Here is a 25,104-nt window from a genome sequence, read left to right as displayed (position 1 = left end):
CTTTCTTTCCTGCCTACTTCTCCTCTGGCTCCTGTTGCCTGTCCAGACCACAACTCGGCGGCCCAAGGTGAGAAAAAAACAGGCCTCTGTGCAAGCCACTGCTGAATGTACACACACATTTCAGGCATGTGCATGTATGTGGGCATGTGTATGACCAAGTCAGAGCTGGTCACAGTACATCTTGGGTTCTCTTTTTATGGGAGTGTGGGCACTGAGGGTAGTGACAGCCCACCCCTGGGAAAATGACTTCTGGCTCTTGAGTGGATGTCTGAGCCAGTAGCTTGAGTACAAATGAGAGATGAGAGTGGTTGTGGTGAATCAAGTCAAGCCTTCTTGAAGAAGGGTGGTTTGACTAGTTCTGATCTGGGCGGGGATTGAAAGAGGTGAAGAACTTGGCCTTGTAAATGTCTGTCAGAGGCTTTGGGTGGGAGTGTCTGTGGACACACATGGTGTCTGAGTGTCAGCCCACCGGGAGAGCTTCCGAGCTCAGCACTGCATAGGAGAGTACTGGACAGGCCTGTCCGCTCCAGGGCTAGGGGCTCCAGCGCAGCTCCTCCGCCCGCAGCCCCACACGGGCCTAGGTAGTGGCGCCTGGTTAGAGCCTCTGTCATGGAGGGAGGGAGATGACAGAAGCACTGGCTGTGCTGACCTTGTTTCATGGGAGAGTATAAGAATACAAGTTTCCCCTGGCCGTTTTATCTGCAGGTCCCCTGAAATAGACCAAGGGAAGGAGAATCAGCTTGAGTGCGAAAGAGCAGGGAGGGCCTAGCAGGGGTTTAGAGCCCGGTAACCTCACTTTTAGCCCAGCCTTCTCTGGGAGCATGAAAGTTAGAGAACAAACTCTAATCTGTTCTTTCTCTCTGGAAATGACATTGAGGCACTTTTTATCTCTGGGGGAGGAGGGTGCAGGTCCAGAGCAATGATAGGATCAGGAATATTAAGAAACTGCTAGAATGATCACAAGTGGGTCACAGAGGGGAGTTCTGGGGAGTAAGGGATTCTGCTGTAAGGGGTAGTACCAGAGCTGGGAGGAATGTGAGGTCAGAGCCAAGGGAGGAGGCTTATAATCTTACGTCTTTCTCCATCCCTTCTTTTCCCTCCCCTCTGCCTCCCTCTCTCCTCCCCTGTCCTTTGTCACTATCTTTGACTGTGTCATTTTCCCTCTCCCCATCACTCTGTTTCTCTGTTCTCGTTGTGCTTTGACACTCCCTTTCTGCCTTTTTCTTTCTGTCTCCTTCCCTCACCATATTCTCATATTCTGTCTCTTGCTCTTTCACCACCCTTACCCTCCGCTCTTTTTCTGGTCTGTCCCTACCCTCTCTGAATAGCCCACCCGCCCAGCCAGTAGTGCTGGGGTGGCCGGCGCCAGTAGCTCCCTGGGCCCCTCTGGCTCAGCATCAGCAGGTGAGCTGAGTAGCAGTGAGCCCAGCACTCCAGCTCAGACTCCGCTGGCAGCACCCATCATCCCCACGCCGGCCCTCACCTCTCCTGGAGCAGCACCCCCTCTTCTTTCCCCCTCCAAGGTAAGGACTGGGGTTAGAGTGAAGATGAACCAAGACACAAAGGGGCCAGTGTCCCCTGGAAGATGTTGGACATTTCCCAGGGTCGGGGAGACCCAGAACTTGGATCAGAAGAGTGAGGACATAGCATATGGGTATCCTGCCTCTAAGCTACCCTCTCCTCTCTGCCCTTCCTCCACACTTTCCCCATATGTATTGGTCTCTACTCAGATGTTTATATGCTACGTGCTTTTGACCCTGGGACTGGAATGATGTTTGCTTGCATTCCTGTCCTTTCTGCTCCAGCTTAGTCTTGGTGGGGGTGGGCGGGGTGGGGGGGAAGGTTATGCACAGAATGATGGGGTCTCTCCTTTGCAGGAGGAAGAGGGGCTGAGGGCCCAGGTGCGGGACCTGGAGGAGAAACTAGAGACCCTGCGGCTGAAACGGGCAGAGGACAAAGCAAAGCTAAAGGAGCTGGAGAAATACAAGATCCAGCTGGAGCAGGTGCAGGAATGGAAGAGCAAAATGCAGGAGCAGCAGGCAGACCTGCAGCGGCGCCTCAAGGAGGCGCGGAAGGTAGGACTCAGGGTGAAGGGGTGGCTGGGCTGGGAGGCAGGGGGTCCGCGGAAGTGCTCTGGAAACACAACTGGAGCTGGAGCCTGTAACGTTCTGTGAGACAGGACGCATCAGGCGTCTCTGCACTTGTGCCCCCACCAACCTCCACCCCTTGTCAGGAAGCCAAGGAGGCACTGGAGGCAAAGGAACGCTACATGGAGGAGATGGCTGACACTGCCGACGCCATCGAGATGGCCACTCTGGACAAGGAGATGGCTGAAGAGCGGGCCGAGTCCCTGCAGCAGGAGGTAGAGGCGCTGAAGGAGCGTGTGGACGAGCTCACCACTGACTTGGAGATCCTCAAGGCTGAGATTGAAGAAAAGGGTAAGGGGCCAGGAGCTGCTGGGGAGCAAGTGGTGGGGTTGGACCCATGTCTGAAACTGTTCATGGTTTTCCTCAGGCTCCGATGGGGCTGCGTCCAGTTACCAGCTCAAGCAGTTCGAGGAGCAGAATGCCCGCCTCAAGGATGCCCTGGTGAGGTAGGGTCCCCTCACTGCTTGGTCCCGGAACCCACTCTCCTGTGCCCAGTTGTGTTAGAGCACACAGTGACTCTGACACACGCTACTCCTCCTGTCTCCCTGCTTCCCCATAGGATGCGGGATCTTTCTTCCTCAGAGAAGCAGGAGCATGTGAAACTCCAGAAGCTCATGGAAAAGAAAAACCAAGAGCTGGAAGTTGTGAGGCAACAGCGGGAGCGTCTGCAGGAGGAGCTGAGCCAGGCAGAGAGTACCATCGATGAGCTCAAGGAGCAGGTCTGGGATGCCCAGCCCCTTGCCCAGGGTCCTCCTCCCCTCTCCCCCGACTCTCTTGTGGGTGCCTCCTGTCTCTGGGCCCCTTTCAGCGCCTTTCTCCCCGTTGCCTCCCTGTAACACAGGTGGATGCTGCTCTGGGTGCTGAGGAGATGGTGGAGATGCTGACAGACCGGAACCTGAATCTGGAAGAGAAAGTGCGGGAATTGAGAGAGACTGTGGGGGACTTGGTAAGAGGAGAGCAGACCCCTGACTTTGACCCTACCGAAGGGTATTTAAAAGGGACTTGCTGAGAGAGGAACTGACACAAGACCCCTGACTTTTGAGCAGGGTGTGTAGTGAGTGGCCCGACCCTGGCTGGCCTGCTCCTTGACCCTGCCTTTCCTTTGTCCCAATTCCCTTGTGGCCTCCCAGGAAGCCATCAATGAGATGAATGATGAGCTGCAGGAGAATGCACGTGAGACAGAACTGGAGCTGCGGGAGCAGCTGGACATGGCAGGTGCTCGGGTGCGCGAGGCCCAGAAGCGTGTGGAGGCAGCCCAGGAGACGGTCGCAGACTACCAGCAAACCATCAGGAAGTACCGCCAGCTGACCGCCCACCTACAGGTGCCTGTGCACCCCCTGCTCTCCACCCACCATCACCCCAGGGCTCCCTCGTGACCCAGCTGTGCCTCACTGTCCGTCCCTGCTCCCAGGATGTGAATCGAGAACTGACAAACCAGCAGGAAGCATCAGTGGAGCGGCAGCAGCAGCCACCCCCAGAGACTTTTGACTTCAAAATCAAGTTTGCTGAGACTAAGGCCCATGCCAAGGTCAGGAAAGCGAGTGGGCCAGAGAGGGGAGAGTGTGGCTGTGGACTGACGCGGTGTGGATTCCTGGGGCAGGGGATGCGTTGTGTGGTGGTTCGGGGGCCTCCTGGCCTGGGCTCCTAGAAGAAGAGGACGTGGTGGCGCGAGGTGCAGTGGGCCTGGACTCTATCGCTGAGCCTGCCTCCCTGTCCCCCACACAGGCCATTGAGATGGAACTGCGGCAAATGGAGGTGGCCCAGGCCAACCGGCACATGTCCCTGCTGACAGCCTTCATGCCCGACAGCTTCCTGCGGCCTGGTGGGGACCATGACTGCGTCCTGGTGCTGCTCCTCATGCCTCGTCTCATTTGTAAGGTGCGGCCCGTCAGTCACAGCCCCGCGGGAACCTGGGCACGTGCTGTGGAGCAGGCGCTGAGGAAGCCCGGGGAGGCCCGCCGTCGGCGTCCCTGCTCCGGAGGGTTAGGATGTGGTGGAGGAACGTAGTCAGCAAAGCTCAGGTGGATGTGTATCACACGTGGCCTGTTATGAAGGGGAGGTAGCTGCTTTGAGAGAGCAGAGTTGGGGAGCTGATTTAGATGGAGGGGTGTCCCTGAAGGGTAACATTTGAGCTGAGACCTAGAAGATGACTAGGGGTTAGTGGGGGGATAACTGTCAGGATAGCGTCAGTGGAAGGGTAGCAGGAGCAGCAGCTTGCGGGAAAGAGGTCGGTCCCCCTGCGTCCGCTGCCCTCTCATCCCCATATCCCAAATCCTTACAGCCACCAGCAACCACATCATTACCCATTCCCCTGCCCACCTAGGAGCTGTCGCTGCTTTCTCCACCAGCCAGCCCCCAGTAGTTGCTCAGCTCTGTGTTCTGTATCCCTGAATCTGTGTTCTCCATCCTCTGCTCTGAGCTCTGGGGTCCTGGCACGTCTTCCCATAGGCGGAGCTAATCCGGAAGCAGGCCCAGGAGAAGTTTGAACTAAGCGAGAACTGTTCAGAGCGGCCCGGGCTTCGAGGAGCTGCAGGGGAGCAGCTCAGCTTTGCCGCTGGGCTGGTGTACTCGCTGAGTCTGCTGCAGGCCACACTTCACCGCTACGAGCAGTAAGTGATCCCTGACCCCCATTCCAGGCTACGGGTCCCAGATTGGCTGGAACTATGATTGCCTGGCAGACCCTGGCCTCACAGGGCCGTTGTCTGTTCTCCAGTGCCCTCTCTCAGTGCAATGTGGATGTGTATAAGAAGGTGGGCGGCCTCTACCCTGAGATGAGTGCCCACGAGCGCTCCTTGGACTTCCTCATTGAGCTGCTGCACAAGGACCAGCTGGATGAGACCGTCAATGTCGAACCTCTCACCAAGGCCATCAAGTACTACCAGGTCTGGGGCCAGGACTCCGGCTTGGTGCAGGGTGGACGGGAGGTTTCTCCTGGGGCTGTGGCCAGCATAGCCCAGGTTGCATGCCGGGGGCTCGGCTTGCTGTGGGTGAACTTGCCTCAGGGTGCAGTCCTTGGGGGTTTTAAATTCTCGTGCCTCTGGAGTCCAGTGATGACGGGGGCTCAAACTGCAGTTGGGGAAGAATTTTCCATCTTTCCAAGGCCTATAGGCTGTCTGTTTCTTTGTCATCCCTCAGCATCTGTACAGCATCCACCTTGCCGAACAGCCCGAGGACAGTACCATGCAGCTGGCCGACCACATCAAGGTGAGGTGTCTGGGCGGGGGGTTGAGTCCCATGTAGAGATCAGAAACGGAGGCCCTCGGGGGTGTCACGTAAGACTGGCACAGGGTCACGAAGGCCAGATCAGGGAAGCCAGAGAACCTGCTTATGTATGGGGTGGGGACTGTTTATAGATGATGATCGGGCAGGAGAGCTCCTGCTGGGGGCTGACGAGCACGCGCTTCTGTCCTCACAGTTCACCCAGAGTGCCCTGGATTGCATGGGCGTGGAGGTGGGACGTCTGCGTGCCTTCTTGCAGGTGAGAGCACAACTGGGCCTGTTCGAGCTCCTCTTTCTTCTTAGTTTCCCCCTCCTCATCGCAGCCCCAATGCTGACTCGGTTTCCCATCCGTTTCTTATTCCCTGAGTAGGGTGGGCAGGAGGCTTCAGATATTGCCCTCCTGCTCCGCGACCTGGAAACGTCGTGCAGTGACATCCGCCAGTTCTGCAAGAAGATCCGGAGGCGAATGCCGGGGACAGATGCTCCTGGGATCCCTACTGCCCTGGCCTTTGGACCACAGGTTTAGGGCTGTGAGGGGGGAGGGAAGGAAGCTGAGTAGAACCAGAAGGGCCCAGGATGTCAAGTTCTGCATCTGGGCAGGGGCAAGAATGGTGTGGAGGTCCTGGGAGCTGTGGTGCTGGGCGCGGTGGGCGCCTGAGTCTGGCCTGTCGCACAGGTGTCCGACACGCTCCTGGACTGCAGGAAACACTTGACGTGGGTGGTAGCTGTGCTCCAGGAGGTGGCAGCGGCTGCCGCCCAGCTCATTGCCCCACTGGCAGAGAACGAGGCACTGCCCGTGGCTGCCCTGGAGGAACTGGCCTTCAAAGCAAGCGAGCAGGTGGGCCTGGGTGACTGGGCAGGAGGGTGGGCTGGGAGTCAGGTGGCCGACGTGAGGTTTTCACTGCTGCCCTTGGCTCTTCCAGATCTACGGGACCCCTTCCAGCAGCCCCTACGAGTGTCTGCGCCAGTCATGCAGCATCCTCATCAGCACCATGAACAAGCTGGCCACGGCCATGCAGGAAGGAGAGTATGATGCAGAGCGGCCCCCCAGCAAGGTGGGAGGAGCTCCTCGGGGCTTCTGGGCGGTGGGCAGGACTTAGAGACGCTGCTGTTTGGGGGAGGGGCCTGGAATCTGGAGAGTACTGTCCTGATTAGAAGGCAAGAAATTGGATCTCTCTGAAAGGAACATGTTGGTGACCCCCTCTCCCCACCTCTGTCCTCTGCCCCCACCTGGCCCTTAGCCTCCTCCTGTCGAGCTGCGGGCTGCAGCCCTTCGTGCGGAGATCACAGATGCTGAAGGCCTGGGCTTGAAGCTTGAAGATCGAGAGACAGTTATCAAGGAGTTGAAGAAGTCACTCAAGATCAAGGTGAGAGTAGGGTGGGCTCAGGATCTGGGGGCCAGGAAGTGTTGTGGGGCACAGGGCAGCAGTAAATGTTGGGCTTTGGGACTGAGACGGGTTGGGATTGTGTGGAGAAGTGGCGCCCTTGATCAGTGGGAGCTCTTGGGGGCTCCGGGGGAGCTTTGTTATGGCCTATCCCGGGTCCCTGGGGGGCCGTGGGAGGATGTAAGGGCATTAGAAGCTTTCTGCCCTGGTCCAGGGGGAGGAGCTGAGTGAGGCCAATGTGCGGCTGAGCCTCCTGGAGAAGAAGCTGGACAGCGCTGCCAAGGACGCAGATGAGCGCATTGAGAAAGTCCAGACTCGGCTGGATGAGACCCAGGCGCTGCTGCGGAAGAAGGAGAAGTCAGGCACTTCCCCGGCCCCTGCTTCCTCCATCCCTCCCCGCTGCCAGCCCTCTCAGCCTCCTAACCCACCCCCTGCACAGGCCTCTCATAGTGAGGCTCCCCAGGGGAGCAGATGGTTTTCCTTGCCCACTGCCACCCCCATTATCTCACCCCAGTCTGAACCTGTGTTGCCCTGGTCCTCACCAGCACGGTTACTCCCAGGACCTGTCAGGACTGAGGAGTGGGGTGGGGCCGTGGGGAAGGGACCCGCCCAAGCCCAGCATCTCTTCACAGAGAGTTCGAGGAGACGATGGATGCGCTGCAGGCTGACATTGACCAGCTGGAGGCAGAGAAGGCGGAGCTAAAGCAGCGGCTCAGCAGCCAGTCCAAGCGCACCATCGAGGGCCTCCGGGGGCCCCCTCCCTCGGGTATTGCTACCCTGGTCTCGGGCATTGCTGGTGGTGAGTGCAGTGGGGCAGGCAGCACCGGCCCCCAGGAGACTGAATGGCCTTGCTCTTGTCCTTGGCTCAGTTTGACTCGGCCCCCTTCTTACCCACGGATGTGCAGTGAGGAACGTGCTTGCCCAGTTTCACTCTGTGGCACCTTTCACCAAGATTTTGCTTCTGGAGATGTGCGCCTAGTCCCTCTGACCAAGGGGGGGCGTTACCAAGTTGTCAGCGTAGCTCAGAATTACCATGACTCTAGTTGGACTCTAGTATGTGTCCCTTCTGGGTCTGCAGTCTGGTCTTTCTGACCCAGCACTGTATCCCAGAGGGTCATCAGCCTGCAGCGGGCCGGGCAGACTGTTGGGTACCCAGCTGTGCCCGATGCCTGCCCTTCATTGCTCTGCTTGGGCACCATTGTTTTCCCTGCTGAGTTCATGTGGCTTCCCCCTGTGGTACGGCTGTCGTCTTCCATTGCTGCATTCTCCCAGTTTCACTTGGGGCTGGGGTTCTAACCTTTGCCTGGTCTTTTAGTGTGGTCAGAGCTTCTTACCTCGAGTTTTTCTGGCTTCCAAGCTTAGTCTTCCCAGTTTCCTGACCAAGAAGGTGGCCACTGCCATGTTAGTTCTCATCTGCCCTAGAGTTTGTTGTCTTCTCTTCAGTTTCTCACTTACCCTCCTCACCGCCAGAAGACAATTTCCTTGCCCTAGAATTTAGCCCTTAGGGTCTCTAGACCTCCCCTGCTGTACTTGTCTTGTCAGCTGGCCTCACCTAGGGTCTTATCCTCATCAAAACCCCTGTCATTGGTGCTTTTTGATCTTGGGAGGTGACCAAGAGCCTTTTTGATTCCCATGGAGCAGACATGTGGCTTCCTGTTCCTTGGGGAGGGGTCCCCAGAATTACCACACTGTATTGTTTTAGCACAGGCTCTTTAAACAAATACTGGGTCTGAACTTATAAGCCTTCCCATCAGAAAAAGGGTGTCTTTTGCCTCAGAGCAGTGGGAACCCAAAGAACACAGGAATGTGTCTGTAACCTCAACTTATGCTTGTTGCTGGGGAGCAGTAAGGGTGCAGACACGTCGGGGTCTCGGGAGCACTTCCTCTGCCCTTCTTGGAGGTAGAGTATGAATCAGGGAGGCAGGAATGGCTTCCTGCCATTCACATACTCCCACTGCTGCTCTTCCTCGCACGTCACATTCTCATGGCCTCATTCCCCTTTCCTGTCTCCTTCAAACGTCTGCCCCTTCCCCAAAGGTGGGCAGCAGAGGCAGGGTCTTGTTAGAGAAGGTAGGGTGGTCAGGAAAAGGGTGGTCCTGCAGGTCATGCCAGGATTCCTTGGGTGTGTCCTAACCCCCAAATCACCTAATTCCTCTCTCCTCTTTTCCTGCTCCCCACGGGCTCTCCCGAGCACAGAAGAAGAGCAGCGAGGTAGAGACCTGCCCTGGCTGGGGGTTGCCAGGGCTGGTGGGAATTGGGGCTGGGGGAACAGGGTGAGACTTCCCCTCTGGGAGCAGCCAGGACTGGGGGTGGGAGGAGATAAAGAGGGGATGAGCAGGAATGCAGCCCCTTTTCAGCCGTCTCTACCTGGGGCCAATGACATTTGTTGTGGTACCACAGGAGGCGCTCCTGGGCAGGCTCTGGGGCCTGTGCCAGGCCCGGAGCTGGTGAAGGATTCACCACTGCTGCTTCAGCAGATCTCGGCCATGAGGCTGCACATCTCCCAGCTCCAGCATGAGAACAGCGTCCTCAAGGTGAGGGCATCGCGGGAGGACTGGGGTGAGGCCTGTCTGCCCCATTGGGGACTGCCGGCAGGGCCTTACCACCCCTCTCTTTTTCCTCCCACAGGGAGCCCAGATGAAGGCCTCCTTAGCATCCCTGCCCCCTCTGCACGTGGCAAAGCTCTCCCTCCCGCCCCACGAGGGCCCTGGCAGTGAGCTGGCGACTGGAGCGCTGTATCGAAAGACCAGCCAGCTGTTGGAGAGGTTGAATCAGCTGAGCACGCACACCCACGTAGTAGATATCACGCGCGTGAGCCCTGGTATGCACCTGCCAACCCCCGAGATGAGGAACACACCCCCTCTCTTGCCCCAGGGATGTAGCCCCTGCCCAGCCAGCTCCCACACTGCTCTCTGGTGTCAGTGTTCAGTTTGCTTGATTCACCCCCTCTCTAATGTGCGTGTTCCGCGAGAAGGTCCAGTATCTGCACTGCTGACCCTTAGTCCAGCACAGCTGCCTGCCTGGGCCTCACCATCCTTCCTTTCCCACAGCTGCCAAGAGCCCGTCAGCCCAGCTCCTGGAGCAAGTGGCTCAGCTCAAGTCCCTAAGCGACACCATCGAGAAGCTCAAGGTCAGTGCTGACCCTGCCCTTCCTCACCCTAAGAGCTCTCCCGAGAGCATTCTCTGGCGGAACCTTAGCACAGTGGCTTGCACAGGCCCTGCTGGAGTTCCTCCGGGCCCAGCCCCGTGCCAGATGCCACGTGGCAGGGGAGGTGGAAGGGAAGGTGGGTTTCTGCCTTGGGAGCTCACTGTCTTGGTGCAAACAGAAGGCAGATTCTCATCAACAAAATGGCTTGAGCAGGATCATCTGTAGAGTGTGTGGTTCAGGTGCAGCTTCTGTCAGAGCTGAGACCACCTTGGGGTACAGTGGTTGGGGACGGGTCTCCAGAGCCGGTGGAATCTGAGTTGGGCCCTACTATAAATTGAGGTTGTTGGGGTGGGGAGGGGGTCAGAGGGGAGAGCAGAAGTTTGGCGATTGAGGGGACTGGTCCCTGCTCCAGGTATTAGTGTCCCTGTGAAACAGAAGATGCTGGGGTAGCCCGTGCAGGTCCCCTAAATGAACCCTTGCTCCCTTCCTCCTCCGCCAGGATGAGGTCCTTAAGGAGACTGTATCGCAACGCCCTGGAGCCACAGTCCCCACTGACTTTGCCACCTTCCCTTCCTCAGCCTTCCTCAGGGTAAGAGAGAGCGTGGGGACGGGCATGGCGAGCCTGGAGGCTCAGGGGGGTCCTTCCTTTCTCCCTTAGAATTTGAAGAGGCCTCTAGGGTCTCAGGTCCAGCAGTTGCACATCCATTTATCTGGCTAAGTCTCAACTCAACAGTTCTTGCACCGCCTCCAGAAATTCCACTATTTTAGCAGTTAAGCTTCTATTGTCACCCAGAGGGCTCAAAAGTCCCTTGTCAGACTGTATACCCCAATTCTGATTTGGAAAACGTCACCATTGCCTAGGAGCCCCAAAACCTGTCTCCCAGGGCCTGCCTTGTTCTCCGGGCTCAGGGACGAGTGAGCCCCTGACCCAGCGTTCTCTCCTCACCAACCCCCAGGCCAAGGAGGAGCAGCAGGACGACACTGTGTACTTGGGCAAAGTGACCTTCCCGTGTGCGGCTGGCCTCGGACAGCGACACCGGCTGGTGCTGACCCAGGAGCAGCTGCACCAGCTTCACAGTCGCCTCATCTCCTAAGCACTCCTTCCCCCACCGGCCCCCCGCCCTCAGCCCTCCTGCTGCCGCTCTGCCCGCCCGATGCATGGCCACCTCAGCGGCCCCAGGTAGAAGCGTGTGTGTAAAGCCGTTCTGGCCCTCACTCAGCTTCACTCCACCTGTCGGTGCCCTGCCCCTGGTCTGGGTGCCCCTGTTTTCCAGTCCCTGGCCTCTGCCAGAGCTCGCTGTTAGCTGCTCCCTCCTTCCTGGGGGGCCTCAGGGCCTGTGGGACATAGGCTGCGACCCCACCGCCAACGGCTGAGGGAGGGCCACCTGATCGAGGACATCACTCTTTGATTAAAGCAGCTTCTGCTTCTGTGCTTTCTGTGTGGTATCGCCGATCGGTCCTGGGCCATTCAGCTCAGAGCAAGAGTGGAGGAGAAGGGATGCTGAGGAGGTTTTGGGGGCCAAATTTGAGGGCCCTTCTCTGTAGTGACCAGTGGAATGCAGTGTCCCTCAGACTCAAGTGCAGTATGAGCAGCGGGGAAAGGGCTGGACGGATCCTCGGCACCTGCGTTCATTTATGGAGGTAGGAGGGCTGCTGCTTCCTGGATCTTCCCCTGCTGTTCAGACCAGTGTTTGGAGCTGGGCTCATGATGTGATTACCACCCCAGCCAACTTTCTCATGCACTGGCCACAGTCTCCCCATGAGACCTGGGGCCCCTCCGAGGAAATATACTAAGACAGGAAGACCAAAGCAACAGACCGGTAAGGAAGGGTAGAAGTTACAAAGCTGCTCCCAAGTCCCTTTACAAATGAATATCTGGGAGCTTCCTTAACAAACTGATAGATTCCTAGGCCCTGACCCAGACCTGCTGAAATCACTTCTAGATTTGGGGCCCTTTAGGCCAGTGAGCAGCACCCCGGCATTCTGGAGCTTAGCCCCAGTTTAGTCTAGTTGGCTGGTCTCTTGATCTCTTTTGTTCCCCCCTTGGGGAAATCCTGCCCACGCTCCCAGAGGTGTCTGATCCACTTGGAGGAAGAGACCCTTAGCACTTAGGAGCAGCTCCAGCGGGGTCAGGCCCTCAGCTCGTGTGCCTCTTCTCGAGGGAGAGAAGCAGGCAGGGCGAGGAGGCTCCATGTTGGGAGCCCAGCGCACACAGGTGGTGCTGGGCATGTGCCCAGTGGCACGCCCTCTGGGAGGGGCAGTGGGTTCTGGTGTCCGATACCTGCTCTGTACTTCAGCCTTTCTCAGCTGGAGTCCAACAGAAAATGATTCAGTGCCTTTCCTCAGTCCTCTGCAGGCTGATATGTAGCTAATACCATCCTAGATGTACAGGGTGTGATCGTTACACACAAGGGATACCTTAGGGTGTTACACTTAGGGTGTTAGGGCTTACTTCTCTCAGAACTGGTGGAGGGGTTGCTGTGTCTTGATACCACAGTCTTCATCTCACCTCTCCAAATCATGCTCCTCTAAAGCTAAGGAAATTACAGGCCTTTCCCTGGGATTGCATTGTGTTCCTGTCCTTTTTCACCCAAGCTGCTGACTTGCATTCTGATTGGTGGTTAAGATACCGAGGGCCAAGCCTGGGCCACTCCTGGAACCTTCTTGAGAAGAGGACAGGACTTGTTCCGCCCTTTTCCCTGGGTAGTGGTCTCTCGCCGCTGCTGCTTCCACCAGTTGCCTGTTGGTATGTATCTCAGCATCAGCATGTCTAAAACGGAAATCATCTCTTCCATGTCCTGGATGCGACAAGCCACAAACCTGGATGTCTAACACCTCCTTCTCATTAGCTGATTTAGTTCCCAGTCCTGTTCAGTTTTTCCTTCATTATATCTAAAATCTGCGCACTTTTCCCCACTCCTGCTGCTGCTAACTTTGTGTATAATTTCTTGCTCTGGGTACTTCAGCCCGTAAACTAGTCACCCTACCTCCCTTGCCTCTCTCAGCCAGTTCTTGTTGATGCCGGAGGCACCTTTCCAAAATGCAAACTGGGCCATGTCACTCCCTGCTTTAAATCCCGAAATGGTTCTTCCAATTAGGAATTTAAATTCACTAGAATGGCACATGAAGCCACCCGTGGTTTGGGACCTGCCCTGACCACATCTCCAGCCTCTCACGGGGCTACTTCTCCACTTGTGCTTTGTGGTCCAACTGCAGTGAACCCCTGCAGTTTCTTTGCCACCCTGTGTTCTGTCAGGCCTCCTCCCACTACCCAGAATTCCAGCTGGCTTCTTCACTCCACCTCCCTCCCCCACGTGCCCCATTCCTTAGCTGACATCCTGTTCATCTATTAAGACAGCTCTGGCATTGCCACCTCTTGAAATCTCCAAGCCTTGTGGTCTGTGAGGTGCTCCTCTCCTGGAGGCAGCAAAGACTACGAACATACCTTCCAGGTGTGCTGGAATTTAGTTGCTTTGTGACCTTGGCAAGGTTTCTAATCTCTGGTCTGTTTTCTCAACTGCAGAATGGGGCTAATGGTAGCTTACAGGGCTGTTGTGAAGGCTAAATGAGAATATAGGCAAGCCTCCAGCACCGCGTGTCTGGTGCACGGCAGGCTTTCTTGTTCACCGACAACGCTGCTGCATACCAGGAAGCATCTTTCCATTGTAATTGTCAGTTAGCCCATATGTCTCCCATTTTACACAGACTGAGAGCTCCTTTAGGGTGCCTTCCATCTCTGCATCCCCCAAAACACAGCAGGACACGTTTGGGGAGGAGAACTAGGAGTTTTCATTTTGGACATGAGTGTGAGGTGCCTGTGAGAATGTCCAAGTGGAGCTGTCCATTGGGTCTGGGGCTCAGCAGAGAAGTTTGGAGATGACCTTTGGGGAATGAGTTGGGAATGTCACAGTGGTGGTCGAAGGCATGGTTTGGGTGAGGTACTGTCTTAATTCAGATTACTTAGAAAATAACCTGAGGCAAAGCTGAAGCCTAGTGCTTTATTGGCAAATGCAATCCTAGAGCAGTGAGAAAGAAGAAGCTAGGCAGGGAAGGAGAAGAAAACAAGGTTTGTTTTAATGAAAACAAGGGTTTGTTGGCCACAGCCCCTCGCCCATGTGTGATGTCTCTGGGTAGATTATACAGAAACACCGTGCCTGGCTGGAACATTATGTTGGGGTTGCTGGAGGGATGGAGAGCAAGTTCACCTCCTCTCCCGCCTGTCTCCTGTCCTTTGTTGCTCCCAGTTGACCCTGTGGCACGTCCACTCTGCTCCCCCCCACGTGCTGGGATTGTATTACTTGGCCACTGAGAAAGCCAGGTCCCATGCCTTGCGCCATGGCATATCATCCAACTCCTGAAGTGGTGAGGGCAGAAGAAGGGCACTGGCCTGCAGGGCTTGGTCACAGCAGAACTAGCTGCTGGAGGCTTGGGAGTCAGGGAGGCTACAGGTCACTGAGGAGAGTGTAGAGGGCAGGGCCGGGCAGAGCCCTGTGCAGCCCTGACAGTTAAAGAGCCCACGTCCACTAGAGAGCAGAGGTCCCCAGAGGAAGTGTCCCATGGCCAGGAAGGACAGACATTCAGGAGAGGGAGTCAGTAGCCTCTGATACAGTGGGCTGATTTCTGGAAAGGGGCATCTGAGAATCTGGTGAGCTGGCCAGAGCTGTATTGGTGGATAGAGGGAGCAGAAACTGGGTCAGGGTGGTTAGAAGGGGAGGGAGCAGGACACGTGAATTACTGTGTCCTGACGTTCAGTCGGTGAAGTTGGGTGGCCAGGGGATGGCAGACAGCTGACGCAAGCGTCATTATCCCTAGATGATAATGGGAGCTGCTCATGGGACCCGAGAGAGTTCTGGAAACTGAGCTGTGATGGTGGGGAGAGGCCTAGTGAGGCACTCTGTGTAGTGGGGATAGAACATACTAATAGCATGAGAACAGCCTCTTTTGATCCGTCCAAACCCAGAACTGCCGGTTGTGACATGATGACCAAGCAGACTGGCTGGCAGCTGGCAGGGGCGAGGTATGAGTAGTCTCCGCTTTGTCCCCGAGGGACCCCTTTCTTTTTAGGGTGCTCAGGCAGATTCCCAGGGCCAACATCTTCTTCTTCAACATTGAGGCAGCTTTGCGAAGTAAGAACAGAGTTCTCCTACTTACAAGCTGTGAACTTGGGGAAGTTCCCGAACTTCTGGACCTCAGTTTCTGTATCTGTAATGTGAGGCGAGTAACACTTTCCTTAGGTGGTGTTCCTTCCTCAGGTGATCACCAGGGGGAGATTAAATGAGATAATATGCTTCACACAGGTGCTCAATAAAAAAGATACCTGGGAGAGGCTGATACTGAACAAATGAAAAGGAAATGAAATATAAGCAGGCATGTTTCCAAGACATTTATGATAACCATCTTTTGGGTCCCAAAAGGTAGGCAGTCATACGTGCCCCAGCTTTTGGCTGGTTTCCTTGGGTGGTTACTGTCTTACCTTCTACCATTCAGGTACCATTTTCTCCTACTGTTAGCAGGCCAAGGCTGAGCGAGAGTCAAAAGTTTATGGCACTCCCCTCCCTCCCCCCACCCCCAACACCAACTTGAATTTACTCGCTTGGTTCCCATTTTCTACGCTATTCCACAGTGGGGTGGGCAGGGGGGGTGCCAGGGGGGGGGGCAATACAGAGACCTGAGTCAGCCAGCTAATCCTAGGAAATGTGCAAGGCCCAGGCCGACTCACCCTACCCAGCCTTGGGGCTGAAAGTGAACCAGGAGCATGTGTGTTCCAACCGAGGAAGCTTCATAGCCCAGAATACCCAGACCCCTGCTAAGGAGCCCAGGGCACCCAGAGAACCCACGATCTGAGAGTGAGCAGTCCCTCCTGCTTCTCTGTGGATATTGAGAACACATCCATTCACCCAGCCTTCCTCCATCTCTACCGCACATGCCAGCTGAAACAGGCAGCACTGCTCCCAGCGACAGACAGCTGAGGTGCTCAGAGGTGTGGCTTGGGATGCTGGCCTCCATTCCTCTCCAGGAGACTGTTTGGGGGTGAGATCTGGAGGTGTCTTGCTCACATAACTGGTGTCAGTAATTATGTGTCAGTCACCCTATGTTTTGTCTCGTTACTTTTTATTATGGGAAAATTTAACATACAGATGAAGAGAGTCGAGTGTAATAAATCTCCTTGTGTCCATATTTGTTTCAAGACTGATCTCTTTTCATCTATACCCCCTCTTGTCTCTCCTCCCCCCACACAGATTATTTTGAAGCAAATATCAGTCATCATATCATTTCATTCAAAATGATTTTCGTAGTAAAAGGTAGCACTCTTAGAAAACTACAATACCATATCACACCTGAAAAAAGAATTCATCAAATGTCCAGTGTTCAAATTTCCTTGATAGTCTCACAAATGTCTTGTTTTACAGTTTATGCAAAGGGGTAAGTTTCGGGTAAGGTTCAAGAGAAAGACAATATACTACAAAGAGTTGTCTCTTGAGCCCCATATTCTAAATTAGCATTATTGCATCAATATAACGTTTTAGATGCATATATCTTAAACTTCATTTTCAGTGTATCAGCAATTCAAATATATATTATCATCCTGAGGATACAAAGATTGAGAACATAGCTTCTCAGTATTTAGTCACTAGTGATTGTAGAGATTTTCCTTTTAGTGTTTTCTATTTGAAACATTAATTTAAAGATGTCCTGCCATGGCCCTGCAAGAACAGAGCTGCTGGAAGGAGGGTACAATGAAAAACAAAATGGACCTGAAATTAGGATAAAAGATGGAAGTCAAGCAGAGAATGTATTTTGAAACTATGAGGGTTTCCTATGTTCACAGTATACGCATCTGCCTTAGCTTGGGCTGCTATAACAAAATACCATAAACTGGATGGCTTATCAACAACACAAATTTATGTCTCACAGTTCTGAGATCAGGGTGCCAGCATGTCTGGTTCTGGGGAGGGTCATCTTTTGGTTGCAGGCAGCTCTCTTCTCACATCCTCACATGGCAGAAAGGCTAAGCTGGCTTTCTGGCCTATTAGGGCACTAATCCCATTCATGAGGGCCTCACGCTCATAACCTAATCACCTCCAACAGGTCCCACCTTCAAGTACCATCACATTGGGGATTCTATTTCAACATACAAATTTTGAGGGACACAAAAACGTTCAGTCCATAACAGCATCCAAATAGGTGGTATGGGAAGAAATTATATCCTCTTACTTCAGTCTTAAATTGTCCATGAATGAACCAACTAGAAAACACCCATCCTCCTGAGAAGGATTGTGTATGGAAAGGCCAGGCAGAGGGAAAGGAAAGTGATGCAGAGCTACTTGCTTTTGAGATGCTGTAGCTGGTGGGTATCAAAGCCTTCACTTTGGGAACCTGTCAAATAGCTGAAGCTGTAACTCTCCAACTCATCCAAAGATGTTCCACTTTTCAACCAACAGAAAATAGTGGAGGTGCCACTGCCACAACCCTTATCATAGGAAGAGACATGTGGAAACACAGGAGGGTGATGGAACTGTACTTGGCACTGGACGTGGTGGGAAAGGTATAGAACAGTGACCAGGAAAGAAATCTTTCTCCATCCCTATCCCTGTCAAAATTCTGGGCTTATAAACGCAGAGGGAAGGGGTTTCCAACCGTAAAGATTTGTGCCCCCAGGGTCATTATTTTTTTTCTATTTAATTTTTCATACTTTATTTGTGGTATTAACAGGTTAAGAAAATAAAATGTTCCAAAGTGCTGATTCATACATAATATTTGTAAGTGACACACAAAATGTCCAGTTTCACAAATAGTAACATTTATTGATCCCTTTAAATGCAATAGCAGCCCTTCTTTTAAGCTAAGTGCAATGACCGTTGAATACAATATAGCTAAATATATACAGTCTGTATATCCTGAACTACAGGAAGTTGACGGACTGGTTTCCACAGCCGTATGTGATTTCAGATCCTTTGGATATCTCAGATACCTGTTTTATTTACTTGAAACGATTTTGCAGAAGGATATTAAAGGCATCACCCTGATCTATGAAGTGAATGCCAATCCAAGTACTATGACCTGTGTCCTCTTGGAACCAGATTACAAAGTAGAAGCTAGAATCTGTCACTGTCTTCTCAGCAAGGCCAGGATATTATTCTACTGGTGCCTGAGCAAAGAGCTCCCCTGATATTGTATACTTGAGTTGATATAGGCAATCTTCCCTTTTAAAGTGATTTGGACGTGACCCCTCTAAGCAGGCTGTCGCTGCTGTTGGAGGCCCACGGCAGAAACTGGCTGACGTGGACATCCAGTTTCGTGCACAGGACAAGGCTTGTGCTCTGACTGGGCCGCTATCTTGGCCCCGCTGTCCGTGCCTATTAAGTTTTCTTTAATCTCTAGGTTCTTTCCTGCTTGCTTTGTCCTTATAATTTATTTGTTGAAGACACTATTTCTCAGAGTCTTGATTTTCATTCTAATGCATTCTCATGGTGTTCAGAGCTTCCTCTGCCTTCTGCATTCCTAGAAATTGTTAGATTTAGAGCAGTGATTCTCAAAGTGTGATCCCCTGACCACTGGCATCAGGGAACTTGCAGGAGATGCTAATTCCTACCCACCCTAGTGGGGTCGGCCCTCCAGGTCATCATCTTGGTGAGGCCTAGCATTCCATTTATGTAGTCACCCACTGAAGTAAAAAGGTCAAAACAACTGAAGTAGGGGTTGGGGAATGAAATATTGGGTGAGGTAGTGGTTGGTTTCTTGATGGGATGGCATGCAGGTACAGTAGTACCTCAGTTTTTAGCGTCTCCGATGACGAATATTTCGGTTTACGAACGCCGTAAACCCGGAAGTAAATTCTTCTGTTTTCGAACACACCTGGAAAGTCTAACATGTCACACGGCTTCCGCTGAGTGCAAGATCCTGAGGCCTAGCTGTCGGCTGTTTTCAAACGTTTCAGAACTCCAACGGTCTTCAAAACGGATTACATTCCAAAACCGAGGTACCAACTGTATTTCTAGGTTTTTATTTCCTATCAATGAAAAATCATTTGCAAATTTTTTTTGCTTAATGTCAGAATGTTTGGAATGGTGGACTTACGTTTAAATAGCTAACTTAACAAATTTAATGTACTTTGAAAACTATATGATTTCTAATGGTCCAATGTTCCCCACCTTTGTCGGAGAAGTGAAGAGACAAGTTTTCAGTCTCTCTCATGCTTGGGCCATCAAATCTTGACACTTTCTAGAGGACAAGGTAGCTCAGATATGACACACCCTCCTCTAGAGTTCTAGGTCACCTACATACTTTGCAGCCAAGGGCACCTCATTTACGAAGATCCTTGACTGGGCCCGTCAGCGGCACTAATGGCTTGTCAAGTTCCCAGAGTGAGAGCCAGGCCTGTTTTGCCAGAAGAGACCCCTTAGTCTTTAGTGGAAAGGGTCAGCCCAGGACTGTTCATCCTGTCAGGCAATCAGGACCTCATACAATTGAGCAAGGACCAATAGGTGGGACTGCACTTTCGTGAACTCATGGAATAAGCACACCTTCCTACCAAGTTGTGACATGAAACTTGGTTTTCCAAAGCTCCAGTGAACAAAATCTAAGATAAATAACTTCAAAGCCATCTTGATACTCCTTTGTAAAAAAACGAGAAGGCAAAGGGTAGACTGTCTTCATTTGTTAACACTCATAGAACTGAACATCAACATTTTACTGTATATAAATTTAAAAAGTACATTTAAAAAAGAAAAGGAGCACTGAGATAGATTAAAACATGACCACAACTTGTTAGCGTGTTCCTACATATTAACACAGTGATATTGGAAATTCATTTTTCAGTGGGGGAAAAAAAAATCCCAGCTCTCCATGTTGGAAAGTAGTTGGGCTCCTGTTTTAAATAAAGATACACTATCTCAAAAAGTTACGTGTTCACTGGCCTAAGGTCTGTGGGGAGACAAAGTGAAGATAGGTGTAGAGGCTGGAATTTACTTATTCATTCTACTCTTGATGGACATTTGGGTTGCTTCCAAGCTTGGGCGTCTATAAAATGCTATATAAACGTTCTTGTGCATGTGCCCTGGTACTCATGTACGAAAATGAAATTGAGGAATGCCTGTATTCTTTCTTGTACGAGTCCCATTTGCTGATGTTTACGACTCTCCCTAGAAAGGCCAAGCCTATTTTTCCAGCCCCAATGTTTTTCTCCCCAAACTTGCCCTGTACCAGGGAAACCATCCCCCAGATCCCAGGAAACAATGTGTTCTTCCTCCTTTCAAATCTTTATGGCTCCTCTGCCTCAAATACTCCCTTTGGTAGTTCTGCTGTTCCAAATCCTACCCTACCCGACCCCTGCACTGTCCATCCCAACGCCATTTTCTCCATGAAGGTTCTTTTTCTTTAACACACAGGGCCTGGCCCTTAGAAGGCAAGCAATGTTTATTTGTGAAATGATTGATCCTCCAAACACTTGTGGTTTCTTTTTTACTGCACCCCTCCCTCCCTTTATGCTTCTGCTTGTGAATTTATCTACTCCTGACCTGCTGGAAATTCCTGGAGGCACCGAGGCTTCCTCAGGCTTAGGGCATCCTGATCCTCCTGAAACTCAGGAGTTACCTGGGTCATGGGGCTTTCAGTCTCAACCAGGAAAGTCCCAGGCAAACCAGGATGAATTGGTCACCCTAGTCTTACCAGTCTTTGATTCCATAGCATATTAAGAAGAACTAGTGTGGAGGGTTAGGGTGATATCTCAGCCATGACCTCTGAAACACATCTTTCAACATGTCTGCTGTAAGTGGCCCTCCATCCAAGGGTATGGCTCTTCCACTGAGGAAATAAAGTGAGGACGTTAAACCAGAAGGTAAATTTCCTATCTGAAAGGGAAAGTAAACTCTGAAACATAGGTCTGAAGACAGAGAAGCCATAGGAGGTAGAATTCTTTTTATAATGGAGCTTCCAACCCCTGCTCTTCCTCCTATGTCTATGAATCTGTGGGCAAGTATTGTATTCTCTGAGCCTCAGTTTCCATTATCTGCAAGGTTGGGGATGAAAATCTCTATACAGGACAGCTGCGAGAGTTAAATGAGGGAAGATGTGTGTAGTACCATGCCCAATACCCAGTGCCCGGACTTGCCATGACTGCTGGAGATTTCCCAGCATGCTCCTTTTCACCTCCCCCACACTGAGTTCACCCCCCCATCAACACCTACTTCCCACTCACTGCCTCCCTTCTCACCTCCCTCCAAAATGCCTATTTCCCACTTCTCCCTCCCTCATCAGATCTTTCCTACTTACAGAAAAAGAATGAATAAAAATGGGTCCAAAAATCAGCGTAAAACTTAGAAAAGCTACAAGTATGCAACGTGTTTCTTTCAGGATTTGGTCTGTTTGAATGTTTTCTTTGCTTTTCCTGTCTCTATCCTTCTCTGAAGAGTCAGGATTTGGGGTTGGCAGAGCTGGAGTGGCAGTGGGACGTGGTTCAAGCCCACGGAGGGTCAAGACCACGGAGAAAAAATGTGACATCTTTCTCGAGAATTGTCTATTTTAGAGAAGCAGGTTCTCCCCGGGGAATTGCCTCCACTGGCTCCATTGTGCTCAGACAAGCTGACGGGGCCAGTAATAAACCTCCCTAGGACGTGCTGATTAGATAAGCCAATGAGAATCAAGGAAGACATAGACATTAGATTAAAAAACATTAAAGGAATGTTACTTTTACAGTGTCTATGAATAGACAAAGACTTTTTGGTTCTAAAATAGTTGGTGAGGCAATAGAGGAGGGCCTATGGTAATCATAGAGGCAGGAGAAAGGAGAGGTGGGTGGGTTCCAATGGCAAGGCCTACCTTAAAGGGACTGAATCCAAGGGCCCAGGAGCAACGGGCCACTGCACTGGGGGTGAGTAGAGTGGATTTTAAATTATGGAGTTACAGGTTCTGGTTTGGTTGTAGGTTCTGGTTTGGTTGTAGGTTCTGGTTTGGGATGTGAGTGAACGAATGGAATCCCCAGCCCACTGAAGGTCAGGTGAGAATTTGATTGCTTTTTGCCAAAGGCCTGTGCAAGACTTAAGAGAGAAAAAATAAGGGACACTGATAGTTGAAATGAATCTGTAACTATCCCGACATAGTAACAGACAAGCAGATAATGAGCCTGTTGTCCTGTAGTAGTGCTGCTTTCTATGCTCCCCGGCCCACCTTCGGAGAGGGGAGTGTATATACCTGCGCAGCTGTGCCACGTCAGACCTACAGTGAGGGGCTGGAGAGAATATGTAGTTATATTCTCTGTAAAGAGGTCTGACTCCCCCCCTTCAATCATGCTTTTCACAGTGGTTGGTCCTGGGCTTACTTCATCCTTCTTCCAATTCAGTAAGTGTTATTTCTGGCATCTTCCCAGAGGCTCCGAAGAACCCAGGGAACATGGGATTTGTATAAAAATCCCTACTTCAGTTAAGCTTTCTGACCCAAAGGAGGTGGTCTTTTACTGCTTCTTGGGCTTTTTGGGGAATGAGAGAGAGGGATTGCACAAGAAGCCAGGGAGCTAGTTCACATCTCTCTCCCTAGATGTAACAGGTTGTGCAATTCCTGTGTCAGGACCCCTGGAGATCAGCTACCTTTCCGACGACAAAGTCATCCAGCCCTTGATGAAATTCTGGCTTAGACATTCAAAGCCCTTAGTTCTGTGGGCTTCTGTCCCTGGGGAAGGGTGTTTTCCCCTCCCTCTAAGAAGGCATCTTGGGATTTGGAACTGAGCGGTGAGCTCATGGTCTGCGGGATGTTCTCAAGTGTACCCTGAAGACCCACCAACTATGCTCTTTCTGTCCCTGACCCCCAGCTTATTTTGGGTGGAGTAGTTTAAGGAGAGCCCTCTGTCCCCATCCATCGCAGGTGCTCCCTAAGTGGCTTATCGCTTAACCAAATGCCTGCCCACTCTCCTTCCAGCCAAGTTCATCTTCCCAGAGAGGCAGTAATGAAGCACCTGGAGTTAACAATGGAGACCCTCAAACATCTTCCTTTTCACTTCCTTGCCCTGTGAGCAGGAATGGTGGCCGTGCCAGCAAAGGAGGTACTTCGGCACAAGTAATGTCGTCACAAGAAACGGGTGGGAGAGTGTGTTCTCCACTGTTACCATTCTGCAAACCAGAATCAACTGGTCTTGGGTTTCCTTTTCTGAACCTTCATCGGTAGAAAAGTTTACTTCTTGGGCTACTTGGGATCTATGAGATCTACTTCCCCTCTGAAGAGTTAGGCTCTGTGCTTCTGCTCATTTATTATCTCAGAAGTATGTAATTGGGATGCTTGTCTATAATCTTGAGGACAGGAGCCCTTTAAGATTCTCTCACTCAGAAATGGATTCAGCTTGGTTTGAGGCCTAATAAGGCACCGCAGGGCTCACTTATGGTGTCATGGGACGTTCGCTGGGTCTGACCACGCCCTGCTCTTGCATCTTAGTCTTCCTCTCCTTCATCCAAAAGAAGAGCAGCCCTAATGGAGAAACAGAAAATGCCCATCCACACCTACGTCATCTCTGCCCGCTTTCCCCTAAGTCTGGGCAACCTGCAACATCATTTTGCATCAGACCTCCTCGAACACAGGTTCTGTCTTTAGGAGGAGTCAGTTCAACTCAGCCAGGTCTCGTTACTCATCTGCTCTGGGCCGGCCACAGTGTGAGCACAGACCTGGCTGGGTGCTGCCTCCTATGGGGTAAGGCTTCTTGTCTGGCAATGCACCAGCAGCCATCTCAGTGCCTTCTGTGTACACGCAAGGCACTTGGCTAGGCTGTGGGGGCAATATGAGGGTAAATAGCTTGTGGGCTTTGCCCTCGGAGAGCTTACAATCTAGTGGGAGATGCAAGATACATGCATGCTAATTAACAACTGAGGATAATACTGTGTTAACTGTTCCGTCAAACAAGCCTGACTCATGGGGTAAAATCAGAAAACAACTTGATTTTTGCCTGTTACGGCACTTTTAAATTTATTTAAATTTTTATTGGGGAACAGTGTGTTTTTCCAGAACCCATCAGATCCAAGTTGTTATTTTCAATCTAGTTGTGCAGGGTGCAGCTCACTGGCCCATGTGGGAATCGAACCGGTGACCTTAGTATTATGAGCATTGCACTCCAACCACTGAGCCAACCGGCTGGCCCTTAAATTTGTTTGGTAGGGCTAGATCTTGCTCTGCCCCTGGATGAAATTTAGACAAGTCACAGGACTGTTCTGATCTCCCTTGGTCTCAGTCTCATCTCAGTAATTACAATGCCGTTCTGATAATAATCCAAACTTCAGTCTCAACATAAAATTGAGGCCTCTTCCCATTTCAGCTAGTGCTGCTGTGGTGGTTGGTGGTCTGGATGGGGAGTGTGGTTTCTACTCTCTCTCAGCTACCAGGGGTCTGCCCCACCTTCAGGGTTGCTGCCTGGGGAGGGACAAGAGGTGAGAGGAGTAGGAAAATTCTCTCTGGACATTGGTGATCTCACCAGGCTCCTCAGTGGATTGTGGGGATCTTTTACACATTCCTGGTCTATCTCCTCTGTTCTTCCCCTCGAAGGCCAATGTTTCCACCCCACTCAAAACACCATCACCCCACACTCCCACCCCTACTTCCTTCCTCTTGGAGAAAGTCTATGTGGTCAGGTGGGAATTTTCTCTGCTTCTGTCCCCACCTGTCACCTCTTCCATTGCTTTTTGTTCCCTGTCTTAGATGAAGCTGCCCTCCTCCCCTGGTCTTGGTTCAACCTTTCACCTCTGCTCTGTACCACGAATCCCCCAAAAACCAGTCTGCACAGCAGGTTCGCCTGGCATGGAAAATGCCAGGATTAGGAGACCCTGAGTCCTTTTTTTGGATAGGGTCATTCTTCGTTGTGGCTCATACAATACAGCCCCTTGTAATTAATCTCTACATTTAACATAACTACAATCAAAGTAAAAAAGGACTCTTTTTATTTATTAAAGTTATTTCATTGTTTTTGTGACAAAATTGGCATAACATAAAATTTATTATTTTAGTCATTTCTGAGTGTACAATTCAATGACATTATGTTCACATTGTCGTTACAACCATCACTGCCATCTATCTCCAAAACTTTTTCATCATCCCTAGCTGAAATTCTGTACTCATTAAAAACTAACTCCCCATTCTTCCTTCCATCCAGCCCCTGGTAACCAGTATTCAAGTTTCTGTCTCTATGAATTTGACTTCTCTCAGTACCTCATATAAGTGGAATCACACAGTATTT

At 51.8% G+C, this 25,104-nt stretch overlaps 1 protein-coding gene across 25 annotated transcripts in view; it reads left to right on the top strand.

The window, feature by feature from the left end:
* Positions 1-11,331, top strand: part of DCTN1 (dynactin subunit 1) — a 29,457-nt gene extending 18,126 nt beyond the window's left edge. For 6 of the 25 annotated variants that reach the window (XM_074332213.1, XM_074332200.1, XM_074332201.1 and 3 more), the window contains 26 exons: positions 47-67; positions 1,329-1,523; positions 1,878-2,075; positions 2,234-2,438; positions 2,515-2,593; positions 2,707-2,866; positions 2,989-3,093; positions 3,278-3,469; positions 3,559-3,675; positions 3,873-4,025; positions 4,596-4,756; positions 4,861-5,029; positions 5,283-5,351; positions 5,563-5,625; positions 5,737-5,886; positions 6,043-6,204; positions 6,290-6,421; positions 6,608-6,733; positions 6,966-7,108; positions 7,384-7,550; positions 8,948-8,962; positions 9,152-9,285; positions 9,380-9,572; positions 9,802-9,881; positions 10,399-10,488; positions 10,856-11,331. In XM_074332213.1, coding sequence (XP_074188314.1) covers positions 47-67; positions 1,329-1,523; positions 1,878-2,075; positions 2,234-2,438; positions 2,515-2,593; positions 2,707-2,866; positions 2,989-3,093; positions 3,278-3,469; positions 3,559-3,675; positions 3,873-4,025; positions 4,596-4,756; positions 4,861-5,029; positions 5,283-5,351; positions 5,563-5,625; positions 5,737-5,886; positions 6,043-6,204; positions 6,290-6,421; positions 6,608-6,733; positions 6,966-7,108; positions 7,384-7,550; positions 8,948-8,962; positions 9,152-9,285; positions 9,380-9,572; positions 9,802-9,881; positions 10,399-10,488; positions 10,856-10,993 — 3,417 coding nt within the window. In that variant the 3' untranslated portion in view covers positions 10,994-11,331. The remainder of the gene's footprint in view (positions 1-46; positions 68-1,328; positions 1,524-1,877; positions 2,076-2,233; positions 2,439-2,514; positions 2,594-2,706; positions 2,867-2,988; positions 3,094-3,277; positions 3,470-3,558; positions 3,676-3,872; positions 4,026-4,595; positions 4,757-4,860; positions 5,030-5,282; positions 5,352-5,562; positions 5,626-5,736; positions 5,887-6,042; positions 6,205-6,289; positions 6,422-6,607; positions 6,734-6,965; positions 7,109-7,383; positions 7,551-8,947; positions 8,963-9,151; positions 9,286-9,379; positions 9,573-9,801; positions 9,882-10,398; positions 10,489-10,855) is intronic. The other 19 variants (XM_074332203.1, XM_074332204.1, XM_074332198.1 and 16 more) reach the window with 7 other exon arrangements.
* Positions 11,332-25,104: the final 13,773 nt, after the last annotated feature.

The sequence above is a fragment of the Rhinolophus sinicus genome, linkage group LG05, assembly GCF_036562045.2.
Source record: "Rhinolophus sinicus isolate RSC01 linkage group LG05, ASM3656204v1, whole genome shotgun sequence".
NCBI classification, from domain to species: domain Eukaryota; kingdom Metazoa; phylum Chordata; class Mammalia; order Chiroptera; family Rhinolophidae; genus Rhinolophus; species Rhinolophus sinicus.
The sequence above is the reverse complement of the archived record's forward strand: the minus strand, read 5'-3'. Positions and strand labels throughout refer to the sequence as shown.